This window comes from Ammodytes marinus (assembly GCF_949987685.1).
Source record: "Ammodytes marinus genome assembly, chromosome: 18".
Lineage (NCBI taxonomy): Eukaryota > Metazoa > Chordata > Actinopteri > Uranoscopiformes > Ammodytidae > Ammodytes > Ammodytes marinus.
The window spans coordinates 4,064,338-4,082,787 of record NC_137222.1 but is presented as its reverse complement, the minus strand read 5'-3'; the positions used below and the strand labels follow the sequence as shown (position 1 = coordinate 4,082,787).

Genomic DNA, 18,450 nt, shown 5'->3' with positions numbered 1-18,450 from the left:
TACCATCTTCTTGACTTCCACTAACCTTGATGTTATCATTCATGTTCCCTTTGAGCAGTGCCTCACAGGTCTGCTCCGGTCTCTGCAGTGGGCGATACAGTGAGTGGACTGACTGATGACAGCTTACTGTGTTCACTGACTGGACCTGCAGTTTGTTACTCAACAGAGATCAAAACGTCTTAAGCCTCTACCACTACATGAGGTTCCAGCATAAGGGATTAGTCCTGTAGTGTTGTTTTTCGTCAGCTCTCTATCACATGCAACAATTGATATATAAATATAGATTAAATATTTAAAATGTCTTGAAAACTCATTTAACTCAAGACATTTACAGGTGCATCTTAATTAATAGAATATCAATGAAAAGTTTTTTTTTTCTCTATAATTTCATTCAAAAAGTGAAACTTTCATAAATTCTAGATTCATTACACATGAAGTGAAATGAATCCGGAATAAACTGAATTTTCAAAAGATTGACAATTACAGTATGTATGTCTCTTTTTTTATTGGTTTAATTAAATATTCTTTACTAGATTTTGTATTCCAAATTAAGAAAAAAATAAAAGGAGTGAAGTAGTTCACTTTGTGTAATGAATCTAGAATATATGAAAGTTTCACTTTTTGAATGGACTTTTCCATTATTTGATGCACCATATACAGTAAATGTAGGCTAGGAAGTACAATAAAGTCACTGCAGTCAGATACTGTCCAATTTAACTTTGCAGAAAATAAAATAATTGAGTTTCTATACGTTATACAAATCTGTACCACAATGGAAATTACATGGATAGTTTCAAAATAGTTTTAGTTCACAAGTAAAGGGGGGTTGACTCTACTCAGGTGTATGCAAATCAATCGTGCAACATTTTTGACTCTCCCTTTTGACTTAGCCTGAAGCACTCACAGTAACTGCACTCTTTCCAAGAACAGTATTTGAAGTTATGTGGATAATTGGTTTGCATGATTGTAGGGTTAAGCATCGTGTCCCCTTTACTGTGTTCAGAATGTCACTCCTTAATTACAGCATGTCAAATCGTTAAGTTGATGTGTATAGACTTTAGACTTTATTGTCCCCAAGGGGAAATTCTTCTTCACGTCACAGGTACATTTATGGGCCGCACGCCGACAGACAATAGACAGAAACAAATAACACGCATACAGAATATATCAACAGAGTGGAACTGGGGTGTTTTAGTCAAACGTTGTCCAGTGCTGTTAAGTAAGGCTGGCAAGTCAGACGTACATTTCAGTCCCATATGAGTTCTGCCAGAGGGAAATTTAATGTCACACAACCATGCATTAGTATCTAAAACGATTGACATTATCTAGGCTGACCCAGATCTATGCTCATTGTTCTTAAGGTATTTTAATAAGACTGGTAGCATTTCATATACTTCCTGAGTGTCAGCCTATGATGTATTGCCATTATATTCAAGTGATAGAGCCAAGTATCACCTCAAAATAGAAATGACAGATTTGAAAGATTCTCTAACCATCTGGATGAAATAAATATTCAGTGATTATCCAACAAAAAAGATTTGCAAATCTGTAACTGTATTTCCTATCAAAGTGTCCACATGACATTTTCTGACTTGTTTCATATGTTACAAGAACCCAACTGTTTGAAAATATAAAATGATCGAAAATAACAATATGGACAAATGCAATATGTCTTAAGACCTGAAACCCATTTTGTCATAGAAATTCCCCGCAGATTTGTTCAAAGTTCTGGAAACCATTTTAGTTTTGGTTAAGGAAACAAGAATTAGATAAGTTGGGAACAGTAAAAAGTTTTTACTAAGCCAGCTGTTGTTCCTGGGTGAGCGTTATCCATGACAAAGGCATTAAGAAAAACTATATAAATATTGCATGCTTTGCTATTACATGTAATTTATGATCGGAGGAAAATGGACCTTTTCAGAAATATTTTAAAGTTCCTCGCAGCACCTTTAAACAAAAACTATCAAACTAGCAACTACAGTAGGTGAAAGACTGAATCAAGTGGTGGTGGAAGAATACAATTTTATTCAGATCGTTTTACTGAACTCATAATGAACCAATGATACACTTATGACAGGTAACGCATGATGTCTGTTTTTCAAGTATCAAAACATAATAACCTGAATGATTCATATTTATACAAGGACCTCTTTGGACGTTCAACTCATCTACACTATACACAACACAATGTCTTAACGTGTACTAGTAGTGAGCAGATGATTTGTTTGACCACCATTGTTTTGAATGGGTTGAATTTGCAGAATAAAATGATGTCAAAATTTAAGACCAATTAAGTCAAGTTTTAAGACCTTTTTTTGTCAAGTCAAAACAGATGAGAACTGATGATTTTAAATTAGCTCAAAAACACATAGAAGAAGCATTACAAAAAGGGGCTACATTTAAATGTACAACCGTACATAATGCCAAGAGATCTGTCTTTCTTCCTGAGACAAATGTTGTGGTGTGATTTCAAACGGAGCAAATATGAAAAATCAAAAGGCAGTTTGCAATTGTACAATATTTACAGTTCACAGGTAAGACAATAACCAAATAACGGAATCTGAGGCTTGGAACATAATAAATAAGCTGCCACTTCTATAAGTCAAACTAGTGATTAACCAGTGTGTTTTGTTTTAAATGCACAATGCAATAGTTATTAATTAATATAATGGCTGTTTCAAATAAGAAAATTCAAAAAACAAATTGAACTATACATACAAAGTGCTTGTGAAAATTAAAATACATTTGTCAGTATAATACATTCAGCTTCACTTCATTAATACTGACACACAACAGCGACAACAGTTATGAATTTACCTTTACAGACAAGACAAAAATTAACGGAACAAAATAGAGATTTAAAATATAAAAGAAGGCAAGCCATCCTCAGGATCACTCTCGCAAACTCCGCCTCTCGTTATCCCTCTTCCACTTCTGTAAAAATGTCACTTAAGAAGTACTGAGACACATTGGTGGGCTCCTCCTCTATAGAGCTGCTCTCCAAACACTCACTGAACTGAGAAGTGGATACCTGCAACACAAGATGAATAAAGGTGTTAATCAGCGGTAGTCGACTCCCTGTATGAGTGTAAAAATCCATTTCATTAAAGGTGGAGTGAGCGATTCAGGAGAATGTTTGTTGTCAAAAACACTTATCGACAAAATCAGTGACTATCTCCTCACGATCCACTATCTTTCCTTACCGTTTGGCTGGATTATTTTTCAGCGCACAAACAGTATGGACAGGTAGCTGATCGTGGAGGAAATATTCACTCATTTTGCCCAAAAATTATTTCGACAACAAGCGTTCTCCAGAATCGCTGACTCCACTTTTAAGGTGTATCCCCATCCAACCAGTAGCGCTTGTACCCTCCTTACCTGAGATGTAAATTGAGAAGAGCTTGACGTGGGGTCTGAGTGTAGCCAGCTGTGCTCAGAGTTCTGTCCGCTGTCACCGGCTGTGTGTGTTGGTGATGTGGCAGAGGATATTTGATGGGTTTCCTCGTGTGGCTGTGTCGGGCCAGGTGTTGGAGTGACATCATCAAATGACGTCGACGCTACATGTTTCGGAACAGACCGTTTTCCTTCTGCACAAGGAGTTTTGACCTTGGAGCCTCTGGAAGCTGCTTTGACAGGTGGACAGACGCTGGGAGGGGCAGTGCTGCTTGTCTCAGAAACACAGGGAGTGGAGCCTTTGGGTTTTCTGTTCGGTATTGAAGAAAAAAATGAATTAACAGTCAATTTCAATGAATTATTTTTATTTTGTGTATGTATGTATACATTAATATATAATTTTTCTCTTCTATTTCTTTCCTTTCTGCATTATTTTTCACTGAAAATACATATAAACTTGGTAGGATGCTGTACATGTGAACAATAACATTATCAGATGATAACATAATTTTGCTCCTACAGTAAAGTATAAAAAAACATTAAATTACAATTGTTAGATATAGACATTAAAACTGGGAACATTATTCAGATTTCAAAAAATTAATACAATTATCCTCACTCACCTATTCCGACTACCAGGTCCCCTAGTCTGTTTAGTTTGTGCTCCTGAGCTGCTCTCTTTAGGGTCTTTCCCTCCATCATCTGTTGCTTTGGGCTGCGCAGAAGACCCAGGCAGCTCAGACTCCTGGGTTGTGTCTGTTTGAACGGGGGTCAACTCTGTTCCCCTGGATGCAACGGTCCTGCTAGGCTGGCTCCTCCTTGGAGGGTTGAGCTTAACCTGCAGTTTGGCTGGTTCACACAGACACATTATGAAAAAGATCATGTATAATTATCTAAGAGTGTATGTGATGAGTAAGCAGTATTCATATTCTGTATACCTCTTCTTCCTTTTTGCTTTGTAGGCAGAATTCCAGTATCATCTTTGCTCTCTGTAGTCTCTTGTAATTTGGGAGGCTGGATTGTAGGACCGTCTGCTCCAAAAACACAAACAATCCACATTTACTGCACCCTAATACCACATAAATCCTTATTATAATATATTTATTTGGAGTTTAAATAAATAACAGAATAATTCTTCACTCTACCATGTGGATCCACTGGATTCTCCATGATGGGACCCTGTTGTGTGGCGAAACAAACAAAATGTGAGATACAAATGCAGACATTTAACCACAGCTCAAAATGATCCATTGCAACTTCACTTACAGAACATGCAGCTTGGTCCGGCCCAATATCTTTGACGTTGCTTGGGCCTGCCTCACCACTCACTTCCATGGACACAGGCACAGCAACACTAGCCACCACTAAACCCTCTCCGGGAACACTGCCGAGGGGTGAAGAAAAGAGGTAGCGTCAGACAGTGTACAAAAGCAGATCCACACCTGCACGAATGTAATGACCAGCTGATAAGAAGGCAGGTACTAACCTTGGTTGCTGTATTGATGCATCTGTTACTGGAACGTTGGGGAGGGGATCTAATGCAATTCCCCCTGCATCCCCTGATAAGCACACTGGGATCTCAGTCAGAGAGAGAATGAAAAAGGGTTCATCTGGATCTGAAGGCCCCTGCTCCGACAGCACTGAGAGAGACAGTGAAAGAGGTTTCAGCCAAAACAAAGGAGCAAATTCATATGACAAAATCAACCTATGTGAGTGGAAAGTGATCTCAGATTGACTTACTATGTGGGAATATTGTGAGACCTGGCTCACTTTGGGCTCCTCCTGTACTGACAGTTGATACATCCTGAATCAGAAAAACACATTTGAGGATTAATCAAATAAAAAATATATATAAATATACACATGAAAATAAATTAAAACATACAAAATCTAATAAACTAAAAAAAAGGCATTGATATAGAGCCTGACGGTCAGTGCAAAAACAAGATGTGCAATGTCTGCAGGTACATTCTTATCAGAAAAGATTCTTGAACAAGATTTCTTTCCATATATATCAGGTCAAGGCTAAAACTAACAAGCTTAACTGGAAGACACTGCAATAACGTGTAATGCTGTGATATGCCTCCCCCTGCACATATGACCACCTTACCTGAGTGGAGTTGTCAAGTGCTTGTGTCAAGCCGCCAAGCAAAGGCCCAGCATTATCTGAAGGGGGATTGTTGTCACCATGTTGTTCAAGAGCTCCCTCTACTGGTTTCTGAGTGTCAGGTTGGAGTACAGACTCTGCAGCATTCACTCCCTCTGAGCGGTTACCAGAATCTGCGGAAAAGAAAAGAACATTAGTGATCAACAAAAGGTGCGCATTCTAAGAGTTAAGGAAATCTAAAATGTAAAAGATGTCAAACCTGTTTCTGTTTGTGCTGTACTCTTGCCCACTTGTGTTGGTTGTTTAGGTTGGCTGCTGCGTCCCAGGTTGGGTCTGGGTTTAACTAGTCGACCCCTGCGTATCTTAGGAGCTTTACTTGAGGACGTTGAAGAGTCTGTTTGCTCCGATTGATCAACGTCAGAGCTTTTAGAGGAAAACAAGCTTTGTTAGAATTTAAACTAAAAAAAGTCCCTTGAAACTTAACTTAATTACGTTCTAAATAAAACATGATTACACTATGTAAAATTAACCTTACGTTTCTTTGCGGACAGAAACAGGAAAATATTATTAACGCCTCACCTTTGGGAGGCCGGTTGATTAGTTTGAGTGGTCTCAGAAGTCTTGTGGACGTCATCTTGACTTTGTGAGTCATTCACTGAACATGGCTCCTGAGTGTTTTTTTCAGGATCTGGTGTAGACTGTGTTTCAGTTTGGATTAAAGATGACATTTTTGACTCTGTTATACCATCTTCTGAAGACAGGACGTCTAAAATTGCAGTTAGGTTGAGTTGATCTGCTGGTTGAGTATTTGTCTTTGTAGGACTAATAGAGAAGTCCTGTTTGCAGTCCGATTTTGAAGCAGTTCCAGCCTCCACTTTGTCATTCTTTGACGTTTTGTCCCCTGTGGATTCCCTTTCAACTGTGGATTCTTCACTGCTCTTATTTTCAAGAACTGGGACTTCCATCATAGACTGATTCTCGGCAACCAAAGATGTTGCTATGGCTGTAACTTCAGAAAACACACCGTTATTATTAGTGCTGTCTTGTGACTTCTCTGACTCTACAGGTCCAAACATTGTTGAGCTGAGAAGTTCTAGATGTACCGAACAATCTTTTGGTGTCAAGTGTTTACTGTCCTTCTCTGTGGGTTTCTTCTCTGTCTGTGGACTGCTACTCTCCGCAGGCTGTTCCGAGGTTACATTTGACAAGGTGTCTTTATGCGTCTGTTCTGAAGGTTTACTTATATCCTTTGACTTCAGTCTTATCTGTGTCATTCTAGAGGATGATCCAAAATTGGGTTTGGGTTTGATCTTGGGGAAGCGTTGCATCCTTTGAGGTACATTTTTTTGTGAGCCCTCTGAACTCGACTCTAGTCCAACATCTGTCATTGGCTCCTCTGTGGAAGATAATTCCTCTGTGGATTTATGAGTAGAGCATGGTTCCACTGATGGTGCTGCAACTGAAGCAATACCAGTACTGCAAGTTGGCTGTGATTCGGGCCTTGAGGTTGAGCTTGAGGGTTGCTCCACAAGCTGCGTGAGTGTGACTGCTTTGACTTCTTGTAATCGATCTCTCTTAGTCGGGCAAGTAGATGTAACGTCACTCTCTTTTTTCTCAATGATGGGTAATTCTTCTAATTGTGTAACACATGGAGCTGGATGGACACTGCCATCTTGGACAGGGGCGGATGTTATGTTTTTCATTTGTTCAACTTGTGATTCTGGGACTGCAGAGTCTAATGACGGTGGATTAGTACAACTACTCTCCGTTGTTACTTCCATGATTTCAAATGCCGGCCGTGTATCCGTCGTGGCCTGTTCTCTAGTGGGTTCACACTGGGTTTCAGAGAAGTTCTTGTTTTCAAAGGCATTCTTATCCGCTGTTGCTGCACCTGATTTTACCCGACCTTCAACAATTCCAACATCTATCTTTTTCTGATCAGTTTTGGACAGTTCCTCTGTGGGAAGAGTAGAGCCCAAATCCAATGATTGTATAACATCTGAAGCAGGAGCAGTTATTTCACTTGGTTTATCAGGTGAGGTATTAGAAATTGGTTCTGCCTCAACATCCAATATTGTTTGTTCATGGAATTTGGGGTCTGAAGTTGGGTTGGAGTCTTTGGTAGTTTGAGGTTTAGAATGTGCAATTCTTGATTTCCGCACCAGGTTAGGTTTGGGTTTGACTTTCTGGAATCGACTCACCCTGGTCTGGCGAGGAGATGCATCTTCCCTCTCTTCTTTCTGACTGACAGGCAACTCTTCTACACGTGTAACACATGGAGCAGGATGCTCAGTGCTCTCAGGGAGGGGAGCCGAGTCTAGAGCAACTTCTGTTTCTAGCATTGCTGAGGCGGATGTCATCAGATTACTACAACTACTCTCTGTTGTCCCATCATGAGACATCAGTCCTTCGTCTGTGGACTTAGATAATGGCCTTGTTTCTTCCATGGGCTGTTCACTACTGGGTTCAACCTGACTTTCAATTAAGTTCTTGTTTCCTAAGGCACTCTGCTCTGATGTTGCTGTACCCAATTCTGCCTGACCTTCAACAATTCCAACATCTGTGTTTTTCTCTTCAGTTGTAGACAGCTCCTCTGTGGCTGTAAGAGTAGAGCCCAAATCCAGTGACGGTATAACATCTGAAGCAGGGCCAGTTCTTTCACTTGGCTTTGCAGGTGTGGAATGGCAAGATGGTTCTGCCTCAACCTCCAAAATAGATATTTCATGGAATTGAGTTGGGTTGGAGTCTTTCTCCACTGGATCTTTGGTGGTTTGAGGTTTAGAACGTACAATTCTTGATTTCTGACCTATGTTAGGTTTGGGTTTGACTTTCTGGAATCGACTTCTTCTGGTCTGGCTAGTAGATGCATCATCGCTCTCTTCTTTCTGACTGACAGGCAACTCTTCTACATTAGTAACACATGGAGCAGGATGCTCAGTGCTCTCTTGGATGGGGGCTGAGTCTAGTTCAACTTGTGACTCTGGTACTCCTAAGTCAGATGTCAGAAGAGTACTACAACTACTCTCCGTTGTCCCAACACTAGGCATCATTATTTCATCTGTGGACTCGGAAGTTGATTTTGAGTCTCTGGTGGCCTGTTCCAAACTCGGCTTAATTTTAGAATCAGAAGAGCAATGACTCTGCATTCCTGGGAAAGTCTGGTCTGATGTTGCTGCACTTGATTTAACTTGAACATCAGATGCCTCCTGCCTCCCAGATGGCTCTTCAGTAGGTTTGACTTCAATGCAAGAAATGTCATCGTTTAACAATTTTTGACTACGGTTCACTATCTTAGGGGTTTCTGATGGGGTCTCAGTGGATTGAGAAAGGTTGGAAGTAGCTGCACTGTCCTCTATGGCTGTCTTTACTGTTGAGGTCTCTGGCTTGGATTTTGACTGAGCGGTCCTTGAGGCTTGACGTATGTTAGGTTTTGGTTTGACTTTCTGGAATCGACTTCTTCTGGTCTGGCTAGTAGATGCATCATCGCTCTCTTCTTTCTGACTGACAGGCAACTCTTCTACATTAGAAACACATGGAGCAGGATGCTCAGTGCTCTCTTGCATGGGGGCTGAGTCTAGTTCAACTTGTGACTCTGGTACTCCTAATTCAGATGTTAGATGATTATTACAACTACTCTCCATTGTCCCAACACTAGGCATCATTATTTCATCTGTGGACTCTGAAGTTGATTTTGAGTCTCTGGTGGCCTGTTCCAAACTCGGCTCCATTTTAGAATCAGAAGAGCAATGACTCTGCATTCCTGTCTTAGGGGTTTCTGATGGGGTCTCTGATGGGGTCTCAGTGGATTGAGAAAGGTCGGAAGCAACTGCATGGTCGTCTATAGCTGTTCTTACAGTCAAGGTCTCTGGTTGGGATTTTGACTGAGCAGTCCTTGAGGCTTGACGTATGTTAGGTTTTGGTTTCACCATGGATGAGCGTCCTCTTCTGGTTTGAAGAGAACTTTTCTTTGAGCCGTCTGGACTTGAGTGCAACTGAGGGGCAGGGTCCACATCCGAATCAGTCTTCTGATCACTGGTTTCAATAACAGGAATTTCAACATCGTCTGCTGTACTGTTTTGTGGCTCCACAGTAGCAACAGTTTCTGATGTTTCTGCAACTTTGTGATGAGAAGTTGCAGACATAACAAGAGGACTACTTTTTTCCTCTTGTGCATCAGGCTTTGAAGCACTCTTTTCTTCTAGATGTTGGCTGGTTTCATTCACATCACATGATGTTGTCTCTGCAATTTAAAAATGTTGCATGTTACATTTACTGCAATTTAAATTCAAACTAATGAAATCAATTCCCAATTAAAAGCACTATTATGTTTTCTATGTCTCTAACCTGGTGTGTGATCTTGTGTGGCTGTTGGATCATGTGCTGACTGAGAGAGGTGCGCCATGTTACCGATCGCCAACAGTGTATGGGCAGCCTCATTGTAGCTCTCGTCCTCAGATACTAAAACAAAAAGATGATTACTTTGAGTGACAGAGATCTATCCACTCAGTCATACTGAGAAAATCTCTTCAACATACCGTCTGGGTTTTCTGAAGAAAGGAAGTCTATAACATCCTGCAAGGCAAACATATATAGAAAGTCAGATTAAAATATTCCCATATAAACCAATGAAAGGATGTGATGTGCCATTTTCTTTCTACAGTCCTTGTCAATTGATTAGATTTGGCCACAAAAATGTTGCTGTGAGTTCAGCCAGCTCAACAGAAAAATCAAATCACATGAATTCTTTAAAGATTAAAACATATATTAAAATAATAAGTACTGTGGAAATAATTTAATATCACTGGCATTACATTTAAAGAGATAGTTGCTCTAGCAGAAGTCAGCATTGTACTGTTTCAAAGAGGGCCATTTGAAAAATGCTCTTTTCACCCCCCCCCCCACCCCCCAAAAAAATAAAACTGTTGTCTGCCAGTGCTGTGTAGCGAAGTTACCCCCAAACTTCTTCAAATGACTGCGCTAACCGTCATCGCCATAAGGTAACAGAGTAACTATGCATAAGGACCTCATACAATCCCATTTAAAAAATACTGAACCATCCCTTTAAAAGCCACGTGACACTTACAACTAGCAGGTCCAACTGATGTTCACAGGTCTCATTATGTGCCTGCTCACAAGAGGCATCACGGCACAGAGCATCTTGGGACATGCCCAACACATCATCAGGCATATTGGCAAAGATATCAAGCTATGTGTGGGATGGGAGGATGTCAGAGTGGAGGGTTGGAATTATGGAGGGTAAAACCATGCACACAAAAAATAAAATACACAAAAATAACAAATATGCTTTTTATGAAGAAATATGTTTGACAAAAATGGATGGTGTGAATGTGTGCAACACACTATAGGGAATAGTATTCCATACCTCCTCCATAGTTTCTTCAACTTCTGAAATAAAAGGATGCGGGGAGCGCAGGCTGGCAGGCACAAACGCAGTGGCATCGCTGTCTTTGGTGGAACAACATGCATCCTCCTCCACCTCTTCTTCATCCGAGTGCTTTTCATTCTCCTCGTCACTGTATTCGGACTGAGAAGCCCTGAGGGTGACCAGTTTGGGCTTTTTGGACTCTTGGGTCGATTTCTGCTTCGATGATTTTCTCCTCTTGGCAGTGGGTTTGGGTGTGCTTTCAGATGCAGAGGAGTTTGAATCTTCTTTGGCAGGGTAATTTAAGGGCTTGGGAGCTTTGGGCACTCTCCCATACCTATAAAACACCAACGATGAGACATTCCTATCTTAATATGTCAAAAATATTGTTGAGGGAATGGGTCTGTGTTTGGATAAAATGTTGAAAGTGGAATTTGAAATGATTGTACCTGGTAGGTCTCGGAGGTTGAACAGTGGCCTCCTCCTCTTCGTCAGATGGTATGTCATCATTAGCTGACTTTCTCTTATCAGCTTGTCTAAGAGGTGATGCATCTTTCTTTTCCTAAAAAAGGTTAGCAGACCTTTCAGTTAGGCAAGGTGACACAGTAGAACAATCTGATGACCTTAAGCTTAAAAGGTGCTACGAGGAACTTTTAAATATTTCTGAAATAGTAAAACATTTCCTCTGATGATCATAAATAACACGTAGCAGCAAACGAAACCATCGGTGCAAAGAATGCCATTTTAATATAGTTTTTCTTAATGCCATTGTCATGGGTATGCTTACCCAGGAACAACAGCCGTAACTGCTTTTGTCCAAAGGGGGTGCAAGAATGAACCAAAAATTAAAGTTCCTCGGAACACCTTTAATTACCAAGTAAGTAAGTTATAAGTAATAAGTTTTAACCTGCTCTTTAGAGGCTCCATCACTCACACTCTCCTCCCCATCTTCTGACACAAATTCTTTGGAAGGTGGTGGAGGCTTTTTACCCCTCTTACTCCGGCCCAAAGGCAGTATTGGTTTCGGTGGTCTGCCTCGTGAGAGTTTAGCTGGCTTGATCGCAGTGTCCTTGTCTACATTCTCAGAACTAATTGTTAGAGGGGAAAAAGAAGAGTTTTTAAGCATATCGAAGATGCATAAAAAATACTTCAAAATACTACAAAATAAATTCATTACATGTCGGTATTTGTATTGTCCTCGGGAAGTGCTGCCTCAGCATCTTCGGGAATGTCGGCCTCATCTGGGAATGTAAAAGCAAAAACAAAATTGAGCCCCAAGCAACAATCAACAAAGGACAAACACACATGGAGAAACTGAGATAACTTTGTGTCAAGATAACTTTCTGAGGCCTAATTACCTCATTAATTTTCCTGAAGAATATGGCAAACAACAGAATTGTTGTTCCAAAGGATATATATTCTTACACTGCAATGTTTGTGCAAACATACAGTACCTACATTATTTAAATATACTCAATTTTGTAACAATGTATTACAACTGAATGCTCCTTTACCTTGTTCATTGCTTGTTTCCCCTTTTTTGTTTTTCTTGTCATTGGGTTCCTCAGTTGAAGCATCCTTCTTACTCTTTCGTTTGCGTTTCGTTTTGGGCTTGGACACAGGCGTTCCTCCGTCATTACAGAGATCCTCATTTTCCTTCTCCCCCTCAAGGTCTGGCATTGTATTATCCTCTTCCTCATCATCCTCCTCCACATCACTCAGCTTCTTGCCAGCTTTTTTGCCTAGAGGGATATGAAACACACAAGGATATGTGATACATTTTCTTATCATTATTTATTCATGCTGTGTCACAGCAACAATTATGATTATTATTATGAACTCAGCGGGAACGGTTGTTAAATTCATATTCAAAAATAACATTTAAAAGGTCCTAGGAGGAACTTTAAAATATTTCTGAAACAGTCAAATGTTTCCTCTGATGATCATAAATTACATGTAACATCAGACGAGAACATCAGTGCAAAGAATGCTATTTTTAGGTTGTTTTTCATCATGTCATGGATGCGCTCACCCAGGAACTACAGCTGGCATAGTAAAAACACTACCACTTTGATCCAAAGGGGGCGCAAGAAAGAACACAAACTGAAAGGTCCACGGAGCACCTTTAAGTTATGAAGAAATAATATACCACTATTAAACATAATGAAAAGCATGAACAGATAGTTACCCTTTGCATTTCTCTTTCGCTTCTTTGGGGAATTCTTCTCAACGAGTGACTTGAGTTTCTTCCTGTTTTTCTGAACTTCCAGAATCTTCTCGAGCAGCTTGGAAAAATACTCAATGTCCAGTTTGCGCCTGTCCTCTGCAAGACAATCACCAGTATGTGTTACATTAAAACACAGAGACATGAGATATATATATGACGTTATATTAAAACCACGGAAACATGCAGTCCTAAACACTTACTGAACGCTTTATCAATCCTCCAGGCATTCTGTCGTTCTTCTTTTTTGAATTTGTTCTAAAATGTAAAATCAAAGCAATAAGCACAAACAAATATATAGTGTATTTAGTGTAGCAGTGAGTTGAATAGTTATACCATCTTTAACTATGTGTATATCTGTATTTATCACCTTTATCTCCGATCGAGCTCTGTGAGGAAAGAGTTGACAGATCATGGAGAAGTCGGTCCCCACCATGCTGATGGCCAAGAAGTACATGTCTGTCTCTGAAGGCAAAAAGCAAACAGTCATATTAAGAAAAAAACAAACAATATGAACCAAGCATCACAGCATAATGTGTGTCATAATTAAGGCTATTTATAGTTATTATACATATATTTTTTTACCTTCACTGGACCATGGTTTAGTATAAGTCCCTTTCCTGAAGCTTGAGTAAGTTGTAGTGGAGCCGCGCTCAAAGATGGCATCTCGTTCCTGGGCCAGGTTTGGCCCTTTGGCTCGTTGGACTTCCACTGTCAAGCTGAGACACACATCGACAGAATATGATTATTAATTTCAGCGTCTCCAATATCACAATAATTGAACAATGCTTATATCAAAGTCAGCCATTCTGGAGACTACTTGTTGTCAAAATCAGTGAATATCTCCTCATGATCCGCTACCTGTCCGTACTTTGCCCTTTGTTTATAAGCCAGTTTACAGAGCCTAGGCTGTGAATTAACACTGAATTTATTTTAAGCGCACATATAGCGGATTGTGAGAAAATATTTACTGATTTTTGACTAAGTTTATTTGGACAACAAGTATTCTCCTGAATCACTGACTACAACTTTAAGAGGAAAAGCACATTTCTGGACAACGTTATGTTGTAGATAGAGAAAAGTCAAATTGTAAAACATAGTATCTACAATAACTGAGCAAAGAGAAGTGGAAAAAACTTGAAGGAAAGTGTCTCATAACATATCAACTGACCTCTCTTCATCAATGATCAATGTGCCATCTTCTGCTACTTTGACCTGAGGAACCATGAATGAGTCATCCTGGTCTTCATCGGCCTCCTCGTCCTCCTCCTCCACTCCGTCTACCCTCGGGCTTGCTGCTATTTTGGGGGCAACTTCAGGCACCTGTGCCCTCTCTGGAGACCTGTGGTGAAACATACATCAGTGGGGCGTTCATATTGAAGTCTGGTTCTTGTAAAAACTGTTGTATTCACTTGTGTAAAATAAAGAAAATTATTAATACAAAAAAAAAGGAGTTACCTGTATACCTCTATAATATGCTATCTACTACCCCCCCCCCCCCCCAGTCACTTTAAAAACTATGCCTGGTGACAGATAGTGTACAAAACTTAACATGAATACATCCTATCTTGTTCAATACTGAAGTATGGGTTCAAATAGGGACAATAACTCAAATGTATGAATCATTTTTTCCCTCACTACTATGTACAACATCAATACAAATATGGAATTAGATTTTAGAAACTGATGGGGGGAAAACTTACTCTTCTCTTCTTGGAGAAGGAGGGACCACAGTTTCATTCTCTGGAACTGATTCTTCTAAACTAGATCTGGAAAAAAATTTAAATTATAGTCACAAAAGCAAAGGTCAAATAATCAACAGAAAAACATTACCTTTGGACTTCAGGATTAATCGTTAAAAAAAAGCCTGACTAAGTTTCAGAGGAGACACTTACGTCATGGGGTTGGACAGCGGCAGATAACGGATAAGCTCCCTCATGGTCATTTTGGCGGGATCGATAGTAAATTCCTTAGTAACAGCCTTAGCTCTCTTGATTTTCTGCAACAAAAAGTGTCAAGACGTTTAATGTGATATGGTAAATGGACTCCACTTATACGGTGCTTTTCCCTTGTTTTTCACAGACCCAAAGCACTTTACATTGTTTTGTACACATTCACACACACATTGATACACCGATAGCAGCAGCTACCATCTATTTATTGTGTAATCCGAATAAAACTGAAATTTAAAAGTACATGTAAAAACATGTTATTCCGACTGAAATCTAACTAAAGCGAATTTCTCAAACTAGAGCTAAGACAACTACCGTAGATATAATTAGGTTGGGAGTCGATTTTCTCCTACATGTATAAAGGTCAAGCAGGCATTAAACGGCCTAGTCGCTCGGAAGTCGAATAGCTTTCAATGCAGAAGAACAACACACAAATAAAGAAGGAACTCAAGGAAGAAGTCGGTAACAGGAAAACAAGCCTAGGCTGTGTATTATAAGACTGGACTTTTTTTTTCAGCCCACTCATAGTACGGCCAGGTAGCGGATTGTGATGAGATATTCACTGATTCGGACAAAACGAGATTTGACAACAAGCGTTAGCAATAAGCATGCCTACTGAATAATCTTTCCTCACCTTGTCTTTGTGCATCTCCTGTTTGAGCAGGTCTCGGAGCTTGCGGGCCTTCGCCAGCCGGTGTAAGTCTGACGGGTCGTTCAGTAGTCTACTCAGGGAGAACTCCGGTGGTGACATGTAAATCTTTCCCTTGGACGATATCAGAGTCTTGGCTTTCTCCGATATCTCAATGGCCGCTTTGTCTGGTAGAGAGGGTGGGACTTTGAAGGGAAAGTCTAGTGGTGTTGAAGGGGCTTCTTTAACTTGACTGGCTGCCGTAATTTCCAATCGTTTGCTGCTAGTATCCGCCGGTAGCTGTTCTGGTAAGTTGGCGATTGGAGGAGCAACTGTGGGTTCTGAGCTGTCACAAGCGGTGAGCGTGGGTTGTGGTTGTGTTTCGCTCTCCTCTGCAGGTGCTGCTGTAGTCCCAGTTTGGGTGGTTTTTGCTGAATTGTCGAGGTCCGATTCGGGCACTGGAACAACAGGGGTTTCAGGGACCACCGCTGGAGCCTTGACGGGGGACTTTGGTGTTCGAGCAGCAGCCGAGGGGCGGCCTGGAGCCACTTTGGGCTTGATAGTGACTCGCTTCCTTCTCTGGACAGCTGCTGCAGAGGAGGAGGAGCTGGCACCTTCCACATTTTGTTCGACCCTAAACAGTGAAACAGTGTGAATGGTTATTATTTTAATTTTTTCTAATAGTATTTTTTTTTTTCAATTATATTTTTATTAGGAAATTCACATCACATCCACTGACTGTGCAAATGATAAAACGTTATAAACAGAAGAGCGTAACAAAGCCAAGAGTATTGGATTTGTACAACAACAACAAAACGTCAAAAGTAGTGTCCCTCAGCATTATCCAAATTTATTTTCATTTTGACAATTTGACTACAAAGAATGAACACAAAACTGAAATATTTTCATCCAGAAAGGAAAAAAAACAATAATAGTAATGATAATATTACATTAATTAAATAAAGAGTTAGTGGCAGTTGTTGTGAATAATTTTTTTGATATATGGCTACAACTTTTTTTTTAAGTTGTAGCCATTGAATCAAGTCACTCACCCCGGTCCTGTAGCTTTTTCCGAAGGGGTCACAACTGTCTTGTTTTCCGTCACATCGGTAGCAGTAGCAGTGCTGCTCTCACTGGCCTCTTTAGGGGTCTCAGCGGTGGCCTCCTGACTCGCTGAGGGGGGGTCCTGAGGTGTGGCTGTGGTTCTACCTGCCGTGCCCACATTGGGCCGAACGCTAAATCTGGCCCGGCGAAACATTTTGACCTGGAATCACACAGGAAGTCACAACTGCATCAGAATACAACAGTAAAACCCCACAATATCTCTGATGAAAGTACTTGTGAGGTACATGATGTACTGTGAAATAAACAGGAGTATGACCTATGACCATAACCGTACACAGAAAAACATACAAATATTTAAAGATTTACCCTCATCAATTACTTGATTCAGATTTTTTTTCTTCCAGAAATGAATATTGGATAGGATGTCAACAAAAAACCAAGTGTTTAGTGAAGTTGTAAAGTGTATATGTTTACCTGCTCCCCTTGACTAACAGTGTTTGAGCTAAGCTAGCCTGGACTAGCGACCTTTGACCAATTCTATAGCAAAAATGCACACATGTTACGGGAACGGATTTTGTCACCTTTTCTTGAGCCTAAAGATGTTCAACAATTCCTTTAAATGATGGCTTTTCAAATCTCTTATCTCACTCACTCATCTTAGTGCATTTACTGAAGCACTAGCCTACACAGGTACAATATTGACATTGTGATAGTGTCCTTTTTTCTCCACTACACTTATCAAACACATAACATAAAAAACACAAGCGCTAATATGAATTATACAGTAACATACTAAACATCTACACAGCAGTATTAAACAGAAAGTATCTGGTCCACACTGATGTCCGTCCTACTTTTCTGTACTTCTGTGTTTCTATTTTCACTGAATTAAAGAATCTGAGGGTACTTCTTCCACCACTGAAAAGTTATTGTCTAGTGACCATGTTACTCAAAATACTAAAATGATTTAGCATGAGGGGATAGTGTGATGATGTTCTAATAAACGCATTGCCTGATGTAATATTCTGAAAACAACAACTCCAACACCGTCACTTCAGGACAGGCTAATAAAGCACCGACATATATTTTACAAACAGGTTGCTGTCTGTACATTTTAAGTGTACGTGTGTGTAGCAACAAACCGGTAAATAATACCTATCGCAAACACACATGGTTGCACACCGCAATTCACTGTTTTGCAAACCTCAGCTTTTTCCTTTAGCTGACAGTAGTTGAGACGTTGACAGCTGAGGAGCCGTTAAGTCGGGGCGTAAATAAACCCATAATGAAATAACTACAAGAGGTCTAATAAGCTAACGCGCCGTATTCAAACGAATGCAAGACAGAAAAACGTGTACATTAATGACAGAACAAAGTGAGAAAGTGCACAAAGCTAGGCTCAAACTCATAGCACAACACTTTTAGTATGCCAGTCCTTCCTGACTTGCACCGTGCTTTAGTTAATGGCGAGAAGCCCAGAGAGCCACATTTATCATTTTATCACTTCCACAAAGGTTATTTAGCTCGTAACAACTTACCCGAGCAGCAATATGTCCTTTGCTGGCAGAAATAAACGTTATTTAATCGACGACGGGTGGAAAGAGTAGCGGACCCCATGCACACACACTAATCCGCCATGTTTTTTACTCAGCGATAGTATCGTGCGCGAAAGGGATTGTGGGAAGTGTAGTCAGATCG

General features: G+C 40.2%; 1 protein-coding gene across 3 annotated transcripts; it reads right to left on the bottom strand.

Annotated features, from left to right (window-relative positions):
* Positions 1–2,013: 2,013 nt before the first annotated feature.
* On the bottom strand, positions 2,014–18,396 carry LOC307265163 (uncharacterized protein). Of its 3 annotated transcripts, none has more exons than XM_080046778.1 (29): positions 18,291–18,396; positions 16,740–16,951; positions 15,694–16,321; positions 15,003–15,106; positions 14,811–14,876; positions 14,279–14,449; positions 13,693–13,826; positions 13,478–13,572; positions 13,311–13,365; positions 13,072–13,206; positions 12,398–12,625; positions 12,061–12,124; positions 11,791–11,971; positions 11,333–11,445; positions 10,884–11,220; positions 10,584–10,706; positions 10,036–10,072; positions 9,845–9,958; positions 6,080–9,740; positions 5,760–5,923; positions 5,504–5,673; positions 5,134–5,197; positions 4,880–5,033; positions 4,660–4,777; positions 4,539–4,572; positions 4,332–4,427; positions 4,017–4,242; positions 3,379–3,703; positions 2,014–3,031 (listed from the first exon to the last, which is right to left on the bottom strand). In XM_080046778.1, the coding sequence occupies exons 2-29, from the start codon at positions 16,943–16,945 to the stop codon at positions 2,918–2,920; spliced, it is 7,917 nt and encodes a 2,638-aa protein (XP_079902904.1). In that variant the 5' UTR covers positions 16,946–16,951; positions 18,291–18,396; the 3' UTR covers positions 2,014–2,917. The 3 variants fall into 3 exon arrangements, with proteins under 3 accessions (XP_079902904.1, XP_079902905.1, XP_079902906.1); XM_080046779.1 differs by having other exon boundaries at positions 4,332–4,424; XM_080046780.1 differs by lacking the exon at positions 10,584–10,706.
* Between the last annotated feature and the right edge of the window lie 54 nt (positions 18,397–18,450).